This window comes from Dipodomys spectabilis, unplaced genomic scaffold, assembly GCF_019054845.1.
Source record: "Dipodomys spectabilis isolate Male_0828 unplaced genomic scaffold, ASM1905484v1 ptg000156l, whole genome shotgun sequence".
In the NCBI taxonomy this organism is placed as follows: domain Eukaryota; kingdom Metazoa; phylum Chordata; class Mammalia; order Rodentia; family Heteromyidae; genus Dipodomys; species Dipodomys spectabilis.
The window spans coordinates 682,056-698,903 of NW_024870833.1; the positions used below are offsets into that span (position 1 = coordinate 682,056).

Consider the following 16,848-nt stretch of genomic DNA (forward strand, 5'->3'; position numbering starts at 1 on the left):
TAGCACTTACTTTCAAGCTTTTATTTCTTTCTTCCCCTCAATTTGACTAGACTTGAATGATTTAGATATATAACAACGTTAATTTCTGCAATTTAGGACCACATCTTGATTTAAACAGCATAAAAGAATTACAAATACTGCAGTCATTCCAAAACCTAACCCTCTTGTTCCCCTGCCCCCTCTACCTAGATGTAGCCTTCCATTTCTTTCACAATGTAGCTGGTATTGTATACCATCACCTTCCATCTTGAGATTCTGATGCAATATGCTTCCAAGGCCTTTATATTTTGAAAAAGTTCCCTAGAGGAGTCTGATATGCACTCCTTATTAACAATGAATGTTTTAATATTAGAATCAAAGCACAAGAAGCTTTCTGAAATGAATAATCCAATAGATTTAATTATGATTTTCTTTCTGTCCAAAATCAAGACTAGATGTTAATTGCCAGGGAACTAGATAAGGATGCCTATGACAACAGTATATTAATGTGATATCAAAGACTAAAAATGTATTGGTAATGAATAATTCAATACTTAAAATATTTAGAACTGCAGAGCTAAAATTAATTTGTTGTTTGTTGTGTATGGGGGTTGAGATTTTGCATTTAATTTTGTAAATTAGATCTTATCTATAGTTTTTCTCAGAAACTAACCAGAAAACACCACATGCAAATATTTACTTCCTGTTTGATCTATTATTTTGCTATCTTGTGCTTTATCACTGAAAATTTTCCTCTAGTAGAGCATACACTGTAAATATTTCTACTGGTTATAAAATCTTGTCACATAAATACAATTGACTATTTAATGAGCTCTTCTTTCACAAAATTAAAAAAAATCTAAATGCCTTCATTTCAGATTCTATACAAATGAGTTCTAAATCTAACAACTTTTAAGTTATTGCTTTATTCTAAGCTATTCAATTCTATATCATATCTGCAAAGTAGAAATAATAAAATCTTTGCTTGCTCTACAATTGGGTTGTAAAAGTCACCATAGCCATCAGCTACGAAGTAAAAAGCCTAAATTCAGAAATACAAAGCAAACAGGATGAGATTAAAAATTTTGAAGCAGCTTGAGTTTATAGCATTGTATTCAACAATAAGAATTCCTTGATTATTTAACAAAGATCCAGAGACATTTACTATATCATCTTATTACTCAAAGTTACTCAAAGTGTTGTTCTCAGACTAGCACTCTCCCCATCCACTTAGAGCCTAAAATACAGAGCATTAGTCTCTCTCCTGACTTACTAAATTAGAATCTGCAGTTTAACAAGATCTCTAGGAGATTCTTATGCATTTAAAGTTTAGTGAGTACCTATCTAATGTGTGCTCTATGCAATTTTTAAAACTATGGGTTAATACTTGTAAGTATTGAATACCATTAAGGATACAAACTTAATCTTGAATTATCCTCTTCTTGTTTAAGGGGATTTTCTCCATTTCAGTAGTCACTTTTTTTTTTTTGCTTAATCCAGCATAGTTTTATACCCTTGATATTTTTTGTGTGGTACCAGGGTTGATTTGTGGGAGGGGGTATTGTACCACTACTTCAACCCGGGGCCTTATTCCACTTGAGCCATACCCCCATCTGTTCAGATAAGTTCTCTCCTACTTTTTTCTGGGTCAACATCTGGCTGTTTATCATCTCTACCTCCCTAGTAGGTGAGATTACAAAGATACTCTCCCAATTCTGGGCTACTGTTGATTCTTCCTTGGCAGTTCCTTCTAACCTTTTCTTTCCAGCCCATTGTCAAAATTCTACTTTTTACCTCAATTCCTTTCAATCAGACTCATCCCATTTTACCTGTTTCCCTGCCTCCACGATGGATTTTGTATACTACGTCAGAATTTTCTATCAGCAAAGCTTTGATTGTTTTTGATTTTTCTATCCTACTGTTTATAATGTGGCACATTATCATCCACAAATAGGTCCTATCTCTCCAATTAGACTATAGAGTGCCTGAAACCTAGAAAACTGTACGTACTTTTGTTTTGAATCTCTATGATATTTTATGATAATTATTAGTACTAATGATAGTATGGTGATGATGAATTTAATCCTCCTTTCTTCATCTCTTTCTCCCTTCCTTCGTTTGTCCACTTACCCTCTCTCCTCTCCTTTAATAGTTCTTTTATTCAGATTCATGAGTTTACTAAAGTGATACTTACTGAAACCTTTTGTATACAAACCTCAAGGTGTGTATGGTTCAATGGGAATACAGACACAAATCATTACAACTGAGCTTTCTTCTCCTCAGAAGTATCTGCCACATGCAACACTGACCTGAACATGTGGTAAACAGTGTAACAAAGTCAACTAATTGCAAGGAAATGGAATGTTTTTTCCTAGAGCACATCTCATGTGCATTCAAGAGACTATGGTCAAGACAGCTCATGAGTAGTTCAGTAATGATGCATACTTCCATATAGTGTAAGATACTGTAGTCTTGTTGCTTTTGTTGGTTTATGGAGTCTCAATTGCTTGAAATAGGCTGTGAAGAATTCTAATATGAAAACTAATATTACATGAAAGTACTTTAAATGTACTGAAAGTCTATGTAGCGCGAAAGTCTAAGAGATTTTACTCAGTCTAAAAAAATGTGCATTAATTTGAGATCTACTATGAGCTTGGTAAGAAGTACAAGATGTAATATAGGATCACTTGAATTACATCCATTTGCAAATGTTTTGTTTTTATTTGCTTTGTCAGTAACATAGGGATTTGGAATCATTTAGCTGTAAATATGGAGTTATTTCAAGTTGCCATATAGTGTTTCATTTACTAAACTTCAGATTAGCAATAAGCTATTTCAATTGCCTTTCAAAACCTACATTATTTTTTGAAGAGAAGTAACTAGAGAGGGATTGCCATTTGTATTTAATTGTAAAACATTTTCATTTTGTCCATACCTCGTAGTAATAGTCTTTCTTTTAAGGGAGCAATTTTCGGATACTCACTCAAAATTTCATTTAGAATTAAGAAGTAGAAGATATTTAAACTTGACACCATCAATAACACATAAAATTGTTCTGCTGGCTATAGATTCTCTTAAAATTTATTACTATACCTCAGAGGTATATTTGATGGGCTGCACCTAAAACCAATTAATTCTTAGTTTTATGAGGCATTTTAATGCAAAATGCATTGGCGAAAACAGAATTCGAGATAAATTTTCTTTTCATATAGTAATTTTATTTTAAAATTTCAAGGCATTTTTAATGCTCGGCTAAAATTTTATTTGTTCCTTTCACCTCTCCTATAGACAAACACAAAGAAATCTAAATACTTTATTCACGTTTAAATTTTACCACACTTCATAGACTATTAAACATAGAACATCCTTGTGGGGATAAGTTCACGACCAATTGATTTGTCGGACATTATACCATCCTTTAGCTGACAAGCTTGCAAAAATAAAAACTAAGCTGAACTGAGAGGATGCTTTTTTACTGACACATAAAAGGTGTCTTTCTGCCTTGTATCCTTTGGATATGGGTATGTCAGTTTCATAGAGCACCTCTCACCTGGAGCTTTTATATTTCTTTTTCTCTCAGTACAGCTGAATGTGGTAGCACATTGTTTAATCTTTCCTCAGTAAAGGGACATGGAGTTTCATTTTTGTTTTGCCCTTTTGCAATCCTACAGGAACTTCAGGATGGCATTGGACAGCGGCAAACTGTTGTCAGAACACTGAATGCAACTGGGGAGGAAATAATTCAACAGTCCTCAAAATCAGATGCCAATATTCTACAGGAAAAATTGGGAAGCCTGAATCTGCGGTGGCAGGAGGTCTGCAAACAGCTGGCAGAAAGAAAAAAGAGGTAGGGTGACACATAAAACAGGAATGCTGAAATTTGTAGCAAAGTTACTTAAACTGTCCTTTAGAAAAAGATTGCATGAAAGGTGATTATAAGCTGGGTGAAAGGCAATACCTTTAAAGAGGCTATCAAGTTAATCAATAGCAATAAAGATTTTTCTTCTATTTTCTTTTCTCAGATCCTAAAATATATACTTGTTGCTACTTAGTGCTTTTCTGTTCTTTTCAACTTTTGACTTTGTTTTAAAAATTACACAGCCCTGCTTAACTGTAAATGTTTTCAGCTCATACCAACTTTCAAACACTGAAGTTCAATTATAACTTTTTAAAGATAAATGACTGTTTTGTAGGAAAGACAGCTCTTTGGTAAGATTTTTAACAGCTATAAATATGATTTTGATACTAAAAACATGATAGTAAGATTTGCTATTATTTCCACTACATCTGTTAGTACATTCTTGAAGAGGTATGTAGGCCAAAAGTATTCAAATTTAGAGAGGAAAATAAAAGAAAAAATGGTCATTGTTGAATTTAGTCATCATTTAACTTTCTCTTATATTCCACTGAAAGCACTGACAGCCAAATGCATGCAATGGAACTTGGAAAGCATAGATATTTTAGAAATGGGATCTGGTATTGTGCTTCTAATTATTGACACTAATGTTTCTTATTTTGTAAAGGAGGATTTAGCTTTTATTTATTAAATGAGAGTAATATTATGAACATGGAAAACTCATTTCTGTTGCCAAGCCCTTACATTCTATTGTATACACAAGACAGAAACACCTTATTCATTAACATCTTTGGTTGTCATGTATTAGAATGGAGGCTTTGTAAATATGTCCATTGTCTTTTACCCATGTCTTTTTGTTCATGTGACATCACTCAGAAAGTAGATAAAAATCCTACCTTTGTACAAAACATACATACAAGTTAATTTCCATCCATATACGTGCTCACACATGCACAAACATACACACACACAAGTCTTGCGGACATTTAAGAATAATAATATTAAACACGTTTTATTTTAAATCTTGGTTTATAAAATATATTTGATTATATAAAGATAAAATAGAGACCCAATTTTAAAGTTTGTTTTCAAAGAAGAAACAACTTCTATTAATCCCAAAGTTTACCATTATTTAAATAACTGATACATTTATATTATAAACAGGTTTAAAACTCTACAATGTGAATTAAGAACTAAGCTAGATATATTCTAAAAAAAGATGAAAAGAAACAAAAGAAGATTAAATAAATGGGTTACAATACTATAAATACATATCTTGAATACAAAAATACCTTAACATGTATGAGGTATTGTTTCTCATTGTAAATATTTTCCAATATACTATATAAACACATAATATTTTCTTATGAATCTAATGAATTTTAAAAATCTTGTTTTATGTTACTGGCTTCTAAATGTAATTGATAATTTATAAATAAATTGAGTGCATTATATCTGTTTCAATTTTATATCTGCTTCAATTTTATAAGAAAGGAGTAGAAGCTGACTATGCTGTGAAATATGATCCAAATTGTAGGTTAATTACAGCAAGGGATTTGGCTATAACTGGTTAGAAAATTTTCTCCTGTTTCAATATTTTGACCTATATTAAGTATTGCACTTTTGTGCTTTAAAAAGTCAAGATCAGCTTCTTTGAGTTTTTTAACTCAGCTTTTAAAGTTGTCTACTTCATGCTACATTTAAAAAATAAATGTTAGCATATTCTAAATTTCATTGCAATCAGTTCTGTGACAAACATCCTCAAGATTTTCATATTATTTAGGTTCCGTTAAATATAACAAATAAAATATATAAGAAAGATTCTCTAAGTTCATTCGCAGCTATTTCTAAGTCTGCAATAGCAAATCATGTACAAATAAATAAATTAATATCTCCTAAAGGATATGTTAACGTAACAATTGTGAGAAGGCTATAATCATGAAATCATTGTTAATCAATAGCATGCTTTTAGAGAAACACAAGTGAAAGTTACAAGCAAATAGAAATTATTTATTGCACAGGTGAAAAATAAGATACCCATTTGAGTTAATCATATTCTTCATTTGTAATAGTCTTTAAATATAGCTGTTCACATTCCTCAAGCCAGGACACACATGAAAGAAAGTGTATAATTTAAGCAAAAAAATAAAAAATAAAACAGCCTAAAAAACTATTTAGGGCCTTAGAGCTATATAATTTTAAATCTTTGAAAATGTAACATATCAGAAATATGAAAAGAAATTCCTCAGAAATATTCAAATAGGAGTGGACATCCATTAACATTAGTCTATGTTAGAAGCAAATGAAGTATAAAATATAGTCAATTAACTGTGTAATTTAAGAGAGAACATTTACTTTTGCTTCAATTATTAGCAGAAGAACTGCATGACGTCCATAGGGTTAAGCATGATAGTAATGAGTTTAATGATATCTTAGCCACCGCAATGATCTTCACAAACAAGGAGATGCAAATGAAAACCTATTCGTTATAAAGAGAAGTCGCGGGTTTAAGTAAAGAAAGCCTATGTACAATAGTTTTGAAGCACAGGTCCATAAATCGAATTTAAGAATTGTCAGGATCAAAAAAATTGTCAGAATCTTGAATAGGGAAAAAATTACTTCTTTGTTTTCCAAAATATTATTTCCTTCTATTTTGAGTTCAGGGGAAAAATCACAGTAATATAGCAGTACCTATGAAATTATTTTCATATCTCATTAGAGTTGTATATATCTCAAACACTGACCATGCTTCGTTTTATTTTTATATTTTGTTTTTAGTTTACTTGTACAAATTTATGTTCCTAGTGTGATAATTTGGTAAACATGTACATGATTGTTAAATTAGGGTAGCTAGCATTTCCAGTTACACGAACATTTTTCTAAATTTTTTATCAACATATACTACTCATGGGGTACAGTGACATTTCAATGGTGTATATATGCATTTGCATACATATGCAATGGTGATATCAGAATTATTAATATTTTTGACTCTTAATTATCTTTGGCCCGTTCACATTTTTATCTTCCATTTATTCATGCAAGATGTAATAGGATATTGTGAGCTATGATATTCCTATTGTGCTGCAGATTAGACTAGAAATAGTTCCTTCTATTTAATTGTAAACACTTCAAAAATGCAGTGCTTCTTATATTTGCCTGAAAATGCTTTTATTTAATGTGGTGATAAACAAACGTATATTATATCAAAATGTATTTTTGTAATAGTTTTGTGCTCGTGTTTCAATATAATTGATTTCCTTTCTAGTCTTAGATATTTTCTATTATTTATTTAATACATTATTGTTAGGAGTCCTTTATTGGTCAGTTATCTATTCACAAAGGATCTTTTTCTACTTTGCTATCGCTTTTACTTTGATATACAGTTACAATTTGGAGCACTATTGTTCTTCTGGAGTACTTCAAGGGAAGACATTTTAGTCAAGACAATACAGGGATCCATGTTTCAGGCAATAGATTACTGACAGCATAATAAACAATATTTTTTTCTTTTTTCATGCATTTTTATTGTTACTATAAAGGTGATGTATACAGAAATTATAGTTAAATAAGTCAAATAAAGAACATATTTCTTTTTGTACACTGTCACTCCTTCCCTCATTTCCTCACAGTTTTTCCATCCTAACCTCTTTCTCCCACAAGTTGTATAGTTCATTTTAGTTCATGTTAGTGAGAATCACTGCTGCATTTATTCACCCATTGTTCCTCCATTTCTGTGATCCCCCTTTCCCTCCCCAAAAGATTATAAAAATATAAAAAGAGACAAAAAGACAAAAGTAAAAATGACAAAGGAGAAATTAAACACCAAATAAAATAACAAAATACCTCTTCTTTCCATTTCTTAGAGTTCATTTCTATAAACATCATTCCATATGATCATATGTACATAGCTATTGAACATTTGTGATTCTCTCCTAAAAAACTATATTAAGCAAAGTAAGCCAGACCCAAAGAAATATAAGTTGCATGGTTTCCTTCTCTTGTGGCAACTAGAATGTGCCTACAAGTCTATAAATAAACACACTAGATGGCAAAAAGAGAAAATAAATTAAACTTAGACATGAGAGGACTCTAAATGTTCACATAGTGAAACTAAAGAAGACTATTAGGAGAGGATCACAAATATTATTTTATATAATCAGATGTACGTAGGTATTGCACCTTTGTGCTCCTCTCCTAAAACGTCTACTTTGACCTGTCTGTGAATGCTAGAGATTTGTATAAGTTATCATGTGGCAGTGTACTTTTGTTTTAACCATCAAGTGGGTTTACTTCTAGGTATATAGGCACATTCTAGTTATCTTAAATGAGGAAAAACTTGCAACCTGTGTTTCTCTGGGTCTGGCTTACTTGACTTAATATAATTTTTTCCAAGTCTTTCCATTTCCTTACAAATAGTACAATATCATTTTTTTTTGGTGGATGAGTACAATTCCATTATGTATATATACCACATTTGCTTGATCCATTCATCCACTGAGGGTTATCTGGGTTGATTCCATATCTTGGCTATGGTAAATAATGCTGCACTGATCATGGCTGTGCTGGTAGTTTTAGTGTGGCCTTGTTTGTGTTCAATTGGATAAATGCCCAGGAGTGGAATTGCTGGGTCATAAGAATGCTCTATGTTAAATCTTTTGAGGAGCCTCCATACTGTTTTCTAGAGTGGTTGAAAAAGTTTACATTCCAATCAAGAGACACATGAAGAAATGTTCAACATCTCTGGCTATATAGGAAATGTAAATCAGAACAACGCTGAGATTCCACCTTGTCCCAGTTAGAATGGCCATTACCAAGAAAACTAACAGTAAGAAATGTTGGTGTGGATGTGGCCAAAAGAAAACTCTATTATGCTGAAGAGTATTTTAGTTGGGATATCAATTAATTCAAGATTGAATGAAAGAAGTTTATGGGAAATGAAATACCTATACTGTAGAGTTTCTGTATCATAACCTTAGCAAAAAAAACTATCTCAAGAAATTATATTTCCTCAATTTAGACAAATGCAATTTCTTCTTTTATTTTTTAAATGTTTTTATTGTAAAAATACTGTGCAGGGGGGTTACAGTTTGCAATTTCATTTAAAACTTGGACCATTATTGTACTAACCTATATTGAAGAATATTTTAACTAATATGCCACTTTTTTCAAAATATTTCTTGTATTTTTCTTTTTCATTTTTCTTTTTTTACTGAATTTTATCAAAAGTATTATATAGGAAAAAAGCATAATTAATACCCATAGATACCCTGATCTTTCTCCTAAATTCTTAGAATGAACATTTGATAACAGTTCATCATGTATGCTTTTTTTGTCTCCTTCTTCTTCTCTACACATCTCCATCTAAATATTTTATGAGATGTAATATGATGTACATATATGTACACACATTTTTAACATTTGTAAGTAAATTATAAACATCACTATACTTCATTTCTTACTACTTAATCATGCACCACCTTGTAATACATAATTTACATGTCTATGCTATATATAGCCATATGTATTTTCTTACTCAAGAAAATGGAAAATGGAACGCTTTTTTTTCAGTATTCAGTCAGTATTCACATTTCTCCAGTAGGTTAAAACATCTTCCATATTTTGGGTTATTATTAGTAGCAATATTCCAAGTAAGTTATACATAACATTTCATTACTTATTTCTTTAGTCTTTTAGTCTAAATCATCTTCCTCATCTCTTTTCTTCTTTGTAGTGAATTGATATAAGAAAAATTCCAGGATAATATCTTCAAAAATACTTTACCTTCTATTTCCATTTTTCCTTCATTGTATCATTTACCTTGTTCTCTATAACCTGACTTTCTTCTCAACTGAAGTATGGTTCTATACATGTCTTGAAGAGATGCATATATTCATATATAATATGCTATGTACCTCATCATATATCATATCCAGAGATGCATAACATGAGCCAGTCCCAGTCTAAATGCTGCTAAGCTATATCACTTGGTTAATGTGGTGAACATCAGATCTTGCATTCTAAAGTCACGTGTTTTCTTTGAGATTAGTAAGTGATTTACTGGTATTTGTATCCATTTCAAATCCTTCCCAACTCACTTTATTACACTCAGACTTCCAAAATGATGGTTTCTCAATTCTGACATGATCCTGTATTTGCCAACTGACATTCTTCTGATTTTAAAAAATCAGCTTTATGTTTTTCTCTCTAAATTAAATTCAGTATGGACTCCCAAGTTCTTATTTATTCAATGTCCTAATAAATCAGAGGTTATTGCTCTTGGTTAATAGAAGCTGTTTCAGGCTTCCTGCTCAGTTGTTTCAGGCTCATCTTGGAATTTCTCTGCCACACGACTGGTTTTGTCTAAGTGAAGTCATATATCAAAACTAAGAAATAAGCAGTAGTTTCTTCTCAAAGGAATATTGGCACCATTTGACAAGCAGTCCCAGTAGAAATCATGTCTTCATATCATTACAAGGATGTTTGACAAATCTCTTACAGAGTACTTAGACTTTTAAAGTAAAGTTGGGGCTATTTAAAAGTCATCATTGTATAATAATGTTTTATCAGAAGTTGTTATTTATATAACTTCTTCTGAATGTTTGAAGCAAAGTTTACCTGTATATGTTCTATGCTACTTTGCCAAGTAAATTCACAATAAGATAAGAGGAGGCACTCCTAAGTGTACTTAAGGAAAGAAATTGTTGTTTAAAAGCCTTAGCTCATTGTTTGCATTCAAATGGATGTTGCTAATTAGAAATAAGCTGGATCTAATACATTAAAATAAGCCTAGTAGGACCTCTACTTGAAAAATGTCTATTAGCAATTCATAATACTCTGTGCATTCTTTGTAAAACAACTGTTTTCTCTTAAGTATACCTTAACTTAATTTGGACTTCCCTAGCCAAACAGCTTTCAGTTTTCAGCATCAAATAGCTTATTTCAGTGATATATTCCCTAAAAATTAAAAGAAAACATTTTAATATTGTTCAAAAGCTCTTCACTGTGTACCCTTTTAAAAAATGTACTGAACACATCTGTATAAAACACTATTTAAAAACCTGCTCACACATTCACATTTTACCCTCTGGATCTTTGCAACCCCAATTCTAGTCCACTTGTTTATTATCACTACTTTTGACCTTGACTCTGTCTTCAATCAGCTCAGAGATAACAAACTGAGTGTCTGCAAACTTAGCCCAGCCTGAATGCATGCAATGAATTTTAGTAAACTCTATTTTTAAGGATATCAACATCTAAAATTTAGAACATTTATAGTTTTTCAAAATATTAATTCTGTCTTTGAACATGTCTGGATACTTACTCCTACACTTTCTTCGTACCATCAGCTGCAGCTGAGTAACAGATGTTTCATATTTGCTTCTCAAAAGTGTGGTCTCTGGTCCAAAGCACAGATGTCACCTGAGAGTTGCTAAGAAATGCAGAAGCTAATCAATCACAGTCAGCATTTTAATAAGATTTCTAGGTGATTCATGTGTACATTAAAGTTCGAGAATCACTGCTTTGGATATGCAAACGTTGCCTTCACTTTGCTACACTGGCTCCCTTTGCTCATTTATATGAACTGTTTTTTCATAAGCATCTGTCTAACTTTATAATACCTAGGTCTTCTGGATAATGATGATGAAGATCATGATGATGATAGTGATAATGATGTACATTGTATGACAGCACACATAATCCTTACAACATCTCTATAAGATTGGTGCTATTTGGCTTTTAATTTTACAGATGGGTGGTAAGGACATAAACTGTTAAAACCACTTGCCCAAGTACTTATATTCTAGATTCAGTTTTGCATTGCTTATACAAGTTCTTACATATAATATTCTCTCTAATATATATCCCAGTTTCTACCTAACCAATATTCTAGTTATTTAAGGTACTTGTGATTAGTAACAAGCGAATTGGACATGGGCCTGCCTTTCCAACTATATTTTTCATCATTTCTACTATTTCAGCTTATGTCTGAAGCATAAAATGCCCTGAAGTATTCTTTCCTTCATGTTTTGCAAAAGCCATTCATTTTTGTTGAATTTCCTTTCCCCTTATTATCCTTTTTCTTAATTCTGCACATCCCTTGAGATACAAAGTGCTCTGTTAATATGGCCTTCTTGTCTCAAGCAGAAGCAGTTTTTCTCCTTTTTGCCCCTTTTTGTAATACTCATTTTATATTTATCATATATTAGACCTATTTATGTATTTATCCCCAGAAACACTGAAAAGTTCATGAGGACAAGGTACTCTCCTTATCTCTATAACCCACAGCACATAGCAGAAAGTTTGCTACATAGTAAATAGCAAGTAAGTATTTTCTTAATTCAAATGGTAAGAAATTCTATTCCTATTTTATTAAACTGAATGTTTTTACAAATGACATCATTATTATATAGCTTAAAAATACAACTACAGAGCTAGAATAAATTTTTAATTTTTTTATGATCAGTCCCATTAATCCTTTTTTTTAAAATTCTAGACTTTGGATTTGTTCTTTTTAATAAAAATGAAAGGAGCTTGGCTAATAATAAACATTTTAAAGATTGTTCTGTAATTAATATACGCAAGAGAGAAGTGATGTTGATTTTCACTGCTACTGATAGAAAAATAATTTTTAAATGTTTTTTTAAATTTCCTTTTTCAGAAAAAGTTTTACGGGATGGCCTAGGCTCATTTCAAATAAACTCTGTAACCTAAGCTGGCCTATAACTCATGATCCTCCTAATTTAGTCTCCCCAAAAAGTTCTTTCATTCATAATTTGTACACTTTTTTACTTCAGTCCTCACTGTATCTGAGCTAATATTCCTGGTGAATTAAGTAGCAATGATTCCTGAAATTGGATATTTTATCCTCATTCAACCTAAATCTACAAGATGTTTTAGATGCAAACCTTACCACTAAAAAGCTATTTTTAGATAGATCAGAGAGGATCAAACAGACATTATTATCCACAGGTGTCTATGAAAAAGCTGGTCTCTTCCCATCTGTTCTCTGGTGACTCTTAAAAAGCTTTCAAGGACATTCATAATTCTTTCTCAAAAGACTTTGAAAAATTAGCTTCATAGTTAATCTTTTTATGTCATATTTTATTCTTTTCATCTTGGCAAATTTTAGCACAACTGACCAACTGGAGCCAAAAGTTTTGTTGCATTATGTGCTATGACAATATCAGTTTCTCGAGATACAGTGACTGCACACTATCTATAACCTACCATGGACTTATATGTGACTGGAGCAGTCACAGTGAGGGAAGGTTTTTTAGTAGGATGATCTGTGGGGTTGATCTTAAAGAATAAGAGTTGTCAAATGAAGAATAAATTGTCATGCAAGGGAGCAAAAAATAGTTGTGTGAGTTGTGTGAGCAAAATCATTGAAATAAGAAAAAATGGCTACATTGAAAGACTGCATATAAATATAAATATATGCAGCAATATAAAGCAGCTCTCTTAAAACAACTTCAATTTAATCTTATCGAATTATCCCTAGTTGCCATTATTTATATAAAAAAACTAGCAATTCCTACTTCAAATTTAATGGATAGATTCTAATATAGATGTTTTTAAAAGGTTTTAAAGTAGTTTTTACAGTATCTTCTACTTGGTTCTTACCATATGTGAATATATTTGCCAAGAGTCAATAGTGTGTGGTTCCCAAATTGTTCATAGTAGCTACCTATTTTTTTCTAATTTTCTTATTTAACTTTATAAAGCTATTAAACTAAGAATGCCTAGAGAAAGAGAATTCTAGTTTCTATAAAAAATAATTCAAATACTTTGAAAGGCTTGATTAAAGTGATTAGCAAAAGAAATTTGAGTTAGATATTGGTGAGACAACTTTTTAAAGACTGGAGATGAAAGCCAGAGATAGTTGCACAAATCTGTAATCCCAACTACTCAAGAGCCAGAAACAAGAAGGTCTTAAGCTCAAGGCCAGGCAGGGAGAAATTAGTAAGACCCTGTCTCAAAAAGGGGACTGTAAACACAGTTCAAGCATTAGAGTACGTGCATAACATGTACAAGGCTCTAGGTTCAAGCCCTAGTACAAAATTTGAAGAAAAAAAGATTGAAAATGAAAAGATTTTTTCCTACAAGATTTTGGAAAGATTTTACTTTCAGGTTCTTTCCAGCATTTCTAAATGTAATGCTATTTTAAAGATAGCAAAAGTAGTCACAGGCAATGAAACATAGGTTTTTATGTAAGCAAAGATCCACAAAGCATTAGGACAAGTCTTAGACTGCATATTAAGTGAAAGGTGAATGTTCATCATATGTTCTAAGACAATGTTTGGATATGTATAAATGCTTGCATATAACCATATTTATCAAAAAGAAAACATGAATCAATCATCCCTGTCAGGTTTGGCAAGATGTCGTTGATAAAAATGACTGACATGTGATATGGTGATAAATGAGTAGTCAAGATGGATTGAGTCATAGAAGATTTTTATAACCAAAGAACATTTTTTTCTGGGATAAGATAAAAGCACATTTGGATTGTTGGGTTCTGATGAAAGTATGACTGACAGCAGGATACCTCAAGTTAAGTAAATTTTTAGTATTTAACATTAGGAGCAAAAACTGAGCACACTAGAACTTGTAAACATATGGCAGATTCAAGAAATACTTGATAGGTAAAAGTCATTTGGCGACTGAATTGATGAGATGATTAGGAGACAAGAGGACTTTCTAAAATGTCACCTTCCTCTGATTTTGTTTTTGGTTTTGTTTGTTCATGGAATTGGCTAAATACAATCTGGCAGCTAAGAAAACAAATACAAAGGAGAGTAGCAATATAGAAAAATGAAAAGAAATCAGATATAATACACTGGTCAACTTAGGATATAATAAAATCAATCTGTGGAATGATCTAAACAAGGTGGTTACAAAATAAGTATTTATTTGTTTAATTATGAACATTGGGAAGGAAAAAGACAAGCAAAGAAGACACATGTGATTGCCATTCATTTTCTCATTGGAGAGCTAGCAGGAATTCCCAGACAACTAACTTTATCTCAATGAAATCTCTTTCTCATATCAATGACTTGCTAACCAGTAAACTAAAGAGTTCCAGGGGAACATATTTATCATTAAACACTATAATCAAGAAAGGGTTTAGTTATTAAAAAGGGTTTAGATAACCATTGTGGCAGATGAACAATAGCAGTGAGTAATGATGTGAAATAATACATGTGATCTTTATATGACAATAGATTACCATGATAAATAAGCATAAATCAAAGGAACTGACAAACAAAATATGAGGATTAGATCAAGAAAATCAATCACAATGTTCAAAATTTTCATCTTACAATATTACAGATCAGAAATATGACATTTATGTTTGAGGCACTCTAATGAATAAAGTGCAGATACACTGTTCATACCATACAATGATAACCTGAGAACATAAAATTGTAAATAAAACTTGCCCCAGTGGGACCTCTTGTTTGAAGTCTCAAAAGTGATCTCTTACTTTTTCTACTCTTACTAATCTATCTGACCAAATTAATATTGTTATATCCAAGATTAAATATTAATTACATTACAAATATTTATCTCCACATATGTTCTGTAACACTTGTCATGGGTAACAACTGAGAATAACAAAGACTATATATGGTTAATATAAACATAAATTGATATTGTGAGAAAGATACAAACCTTTTCCCATTCTTACACCAAAGTATAGAAGTGATTCCTATCCTTCCTCACTGTCTACTGTAAATCGTATTACTCTGTGCTTGTTTGCTCATCCATAAGTTTGAAAGTGATAAGAAGTAACGCTGGATGACACTGAGTTTTGTGTGATTATTGTGTACATGTGATTACTCTATAAATGTTTTCCCCTTAATCTTCACAATAACTCACAGATCTTTCATGTACATCTTTTCAACCAACTCTATGAGGTAGTAAACAAAGCAAAGCTGTAATTTTAGATTCATTTTATAAAATATCACATTATATCTCAAAAATCAGGATATTTGACCAAGACTGACCAAAGTTATAAAAAAAAAGCAAAAGTCAGTGATGTGAACGTGATCATACTTACCTATGTAAACAAAGTTGCTAATACAAATGACAAGTACAAGATAAATGATCAAGTGAGTATTCCACAATACCTTGGCTGATTAAAGAGATTAAATTTGAGCTCTTTTTAGGCTTATTTTTTTCAATATCTGAGGAGATATGACTATGTATTTTTAATTTAATTTAATTTTCAAGGTAATGTACAGAGGGATTACAGTTACATAATTAAGGTAGTGAGTACATTTCTTATCAAACTTGTTGGCTCCTCCCTCATTTTTCTCCCACTCTTCCTCCCCACCAGTTGCTCTCCCAACCACAAGTTGTACAGTTTATTTCCAAGTTGCGTGTGTTGCTGTTGCATTGGTTAGTCCTTTGTCCTTAGTGGTGTGGAATTTTAGAGAGTAAAGAAAAAACTGAGCTGCATACTGATGGCTCACACCTGTAATCCAGCCCAAGCAGAAAAGTTCATGACACTCTTATCTCCAATAAACTACTCAGAAAAAAAAAAAAACAGAAGTGGTGCTGTGGTTGTAGTAGTGGGTGCTGTGGTAGAGCACTAGCCTTGAGCACAAAGAAGCTTAGGGACAGTACCTAGGCCCTGAGCCCTGAGTTCAAGTCCCAGGACTGGCAAAAAAAGAAAAAATGGAAAAGACTGAGTAAGATTAAAAGAGGTAGATAGAGAGGAAAAGTTTACTTGAACAATAAAGAGATTATGAGAACCTTGAATGTTGGTGTAATTAATTGATACTTTCAAAGGTTTAAGGAATTTGAAGCCACTAATGCTTATGATGGAAGGGAGGAGGAGGAGAAATGGGATTTTTCAGTGTTTTGTGACTTGTCAATGGATGACCTTTACTGTTCAAAAAATTAGAATGAAACCCTAGGAATGTGACTCAAGTAGTAAAGTACTTGCTTACAAGCACAAGCCTCTGAATTCAAAACCCAGTCACACCCAAAAAACTAAAAAC

General features: G+C 31.8%; 1 protein-coding gene across 1 annotated transcript in view; it reads left to right on the forward strand.

The window, feature by feature from the left end:
• Positions 1-16,848, forward strand: part of Dmd (dystrophin) — a 1,242,252-nt gene that overhangs the window by 433,726 nt on the left and 791,678 nt on the right. The window contains exon 17 of the mRNA XM_042692421.1: positions 3,651-3,826. Within this exon, the coding sequence (XP_042548355.1) occupies positions 3,651-3,826 (176 nt within the window). The remainder of the gene's footprint in view (positions 1-3,650; positions 3,827-16,848) is intronic.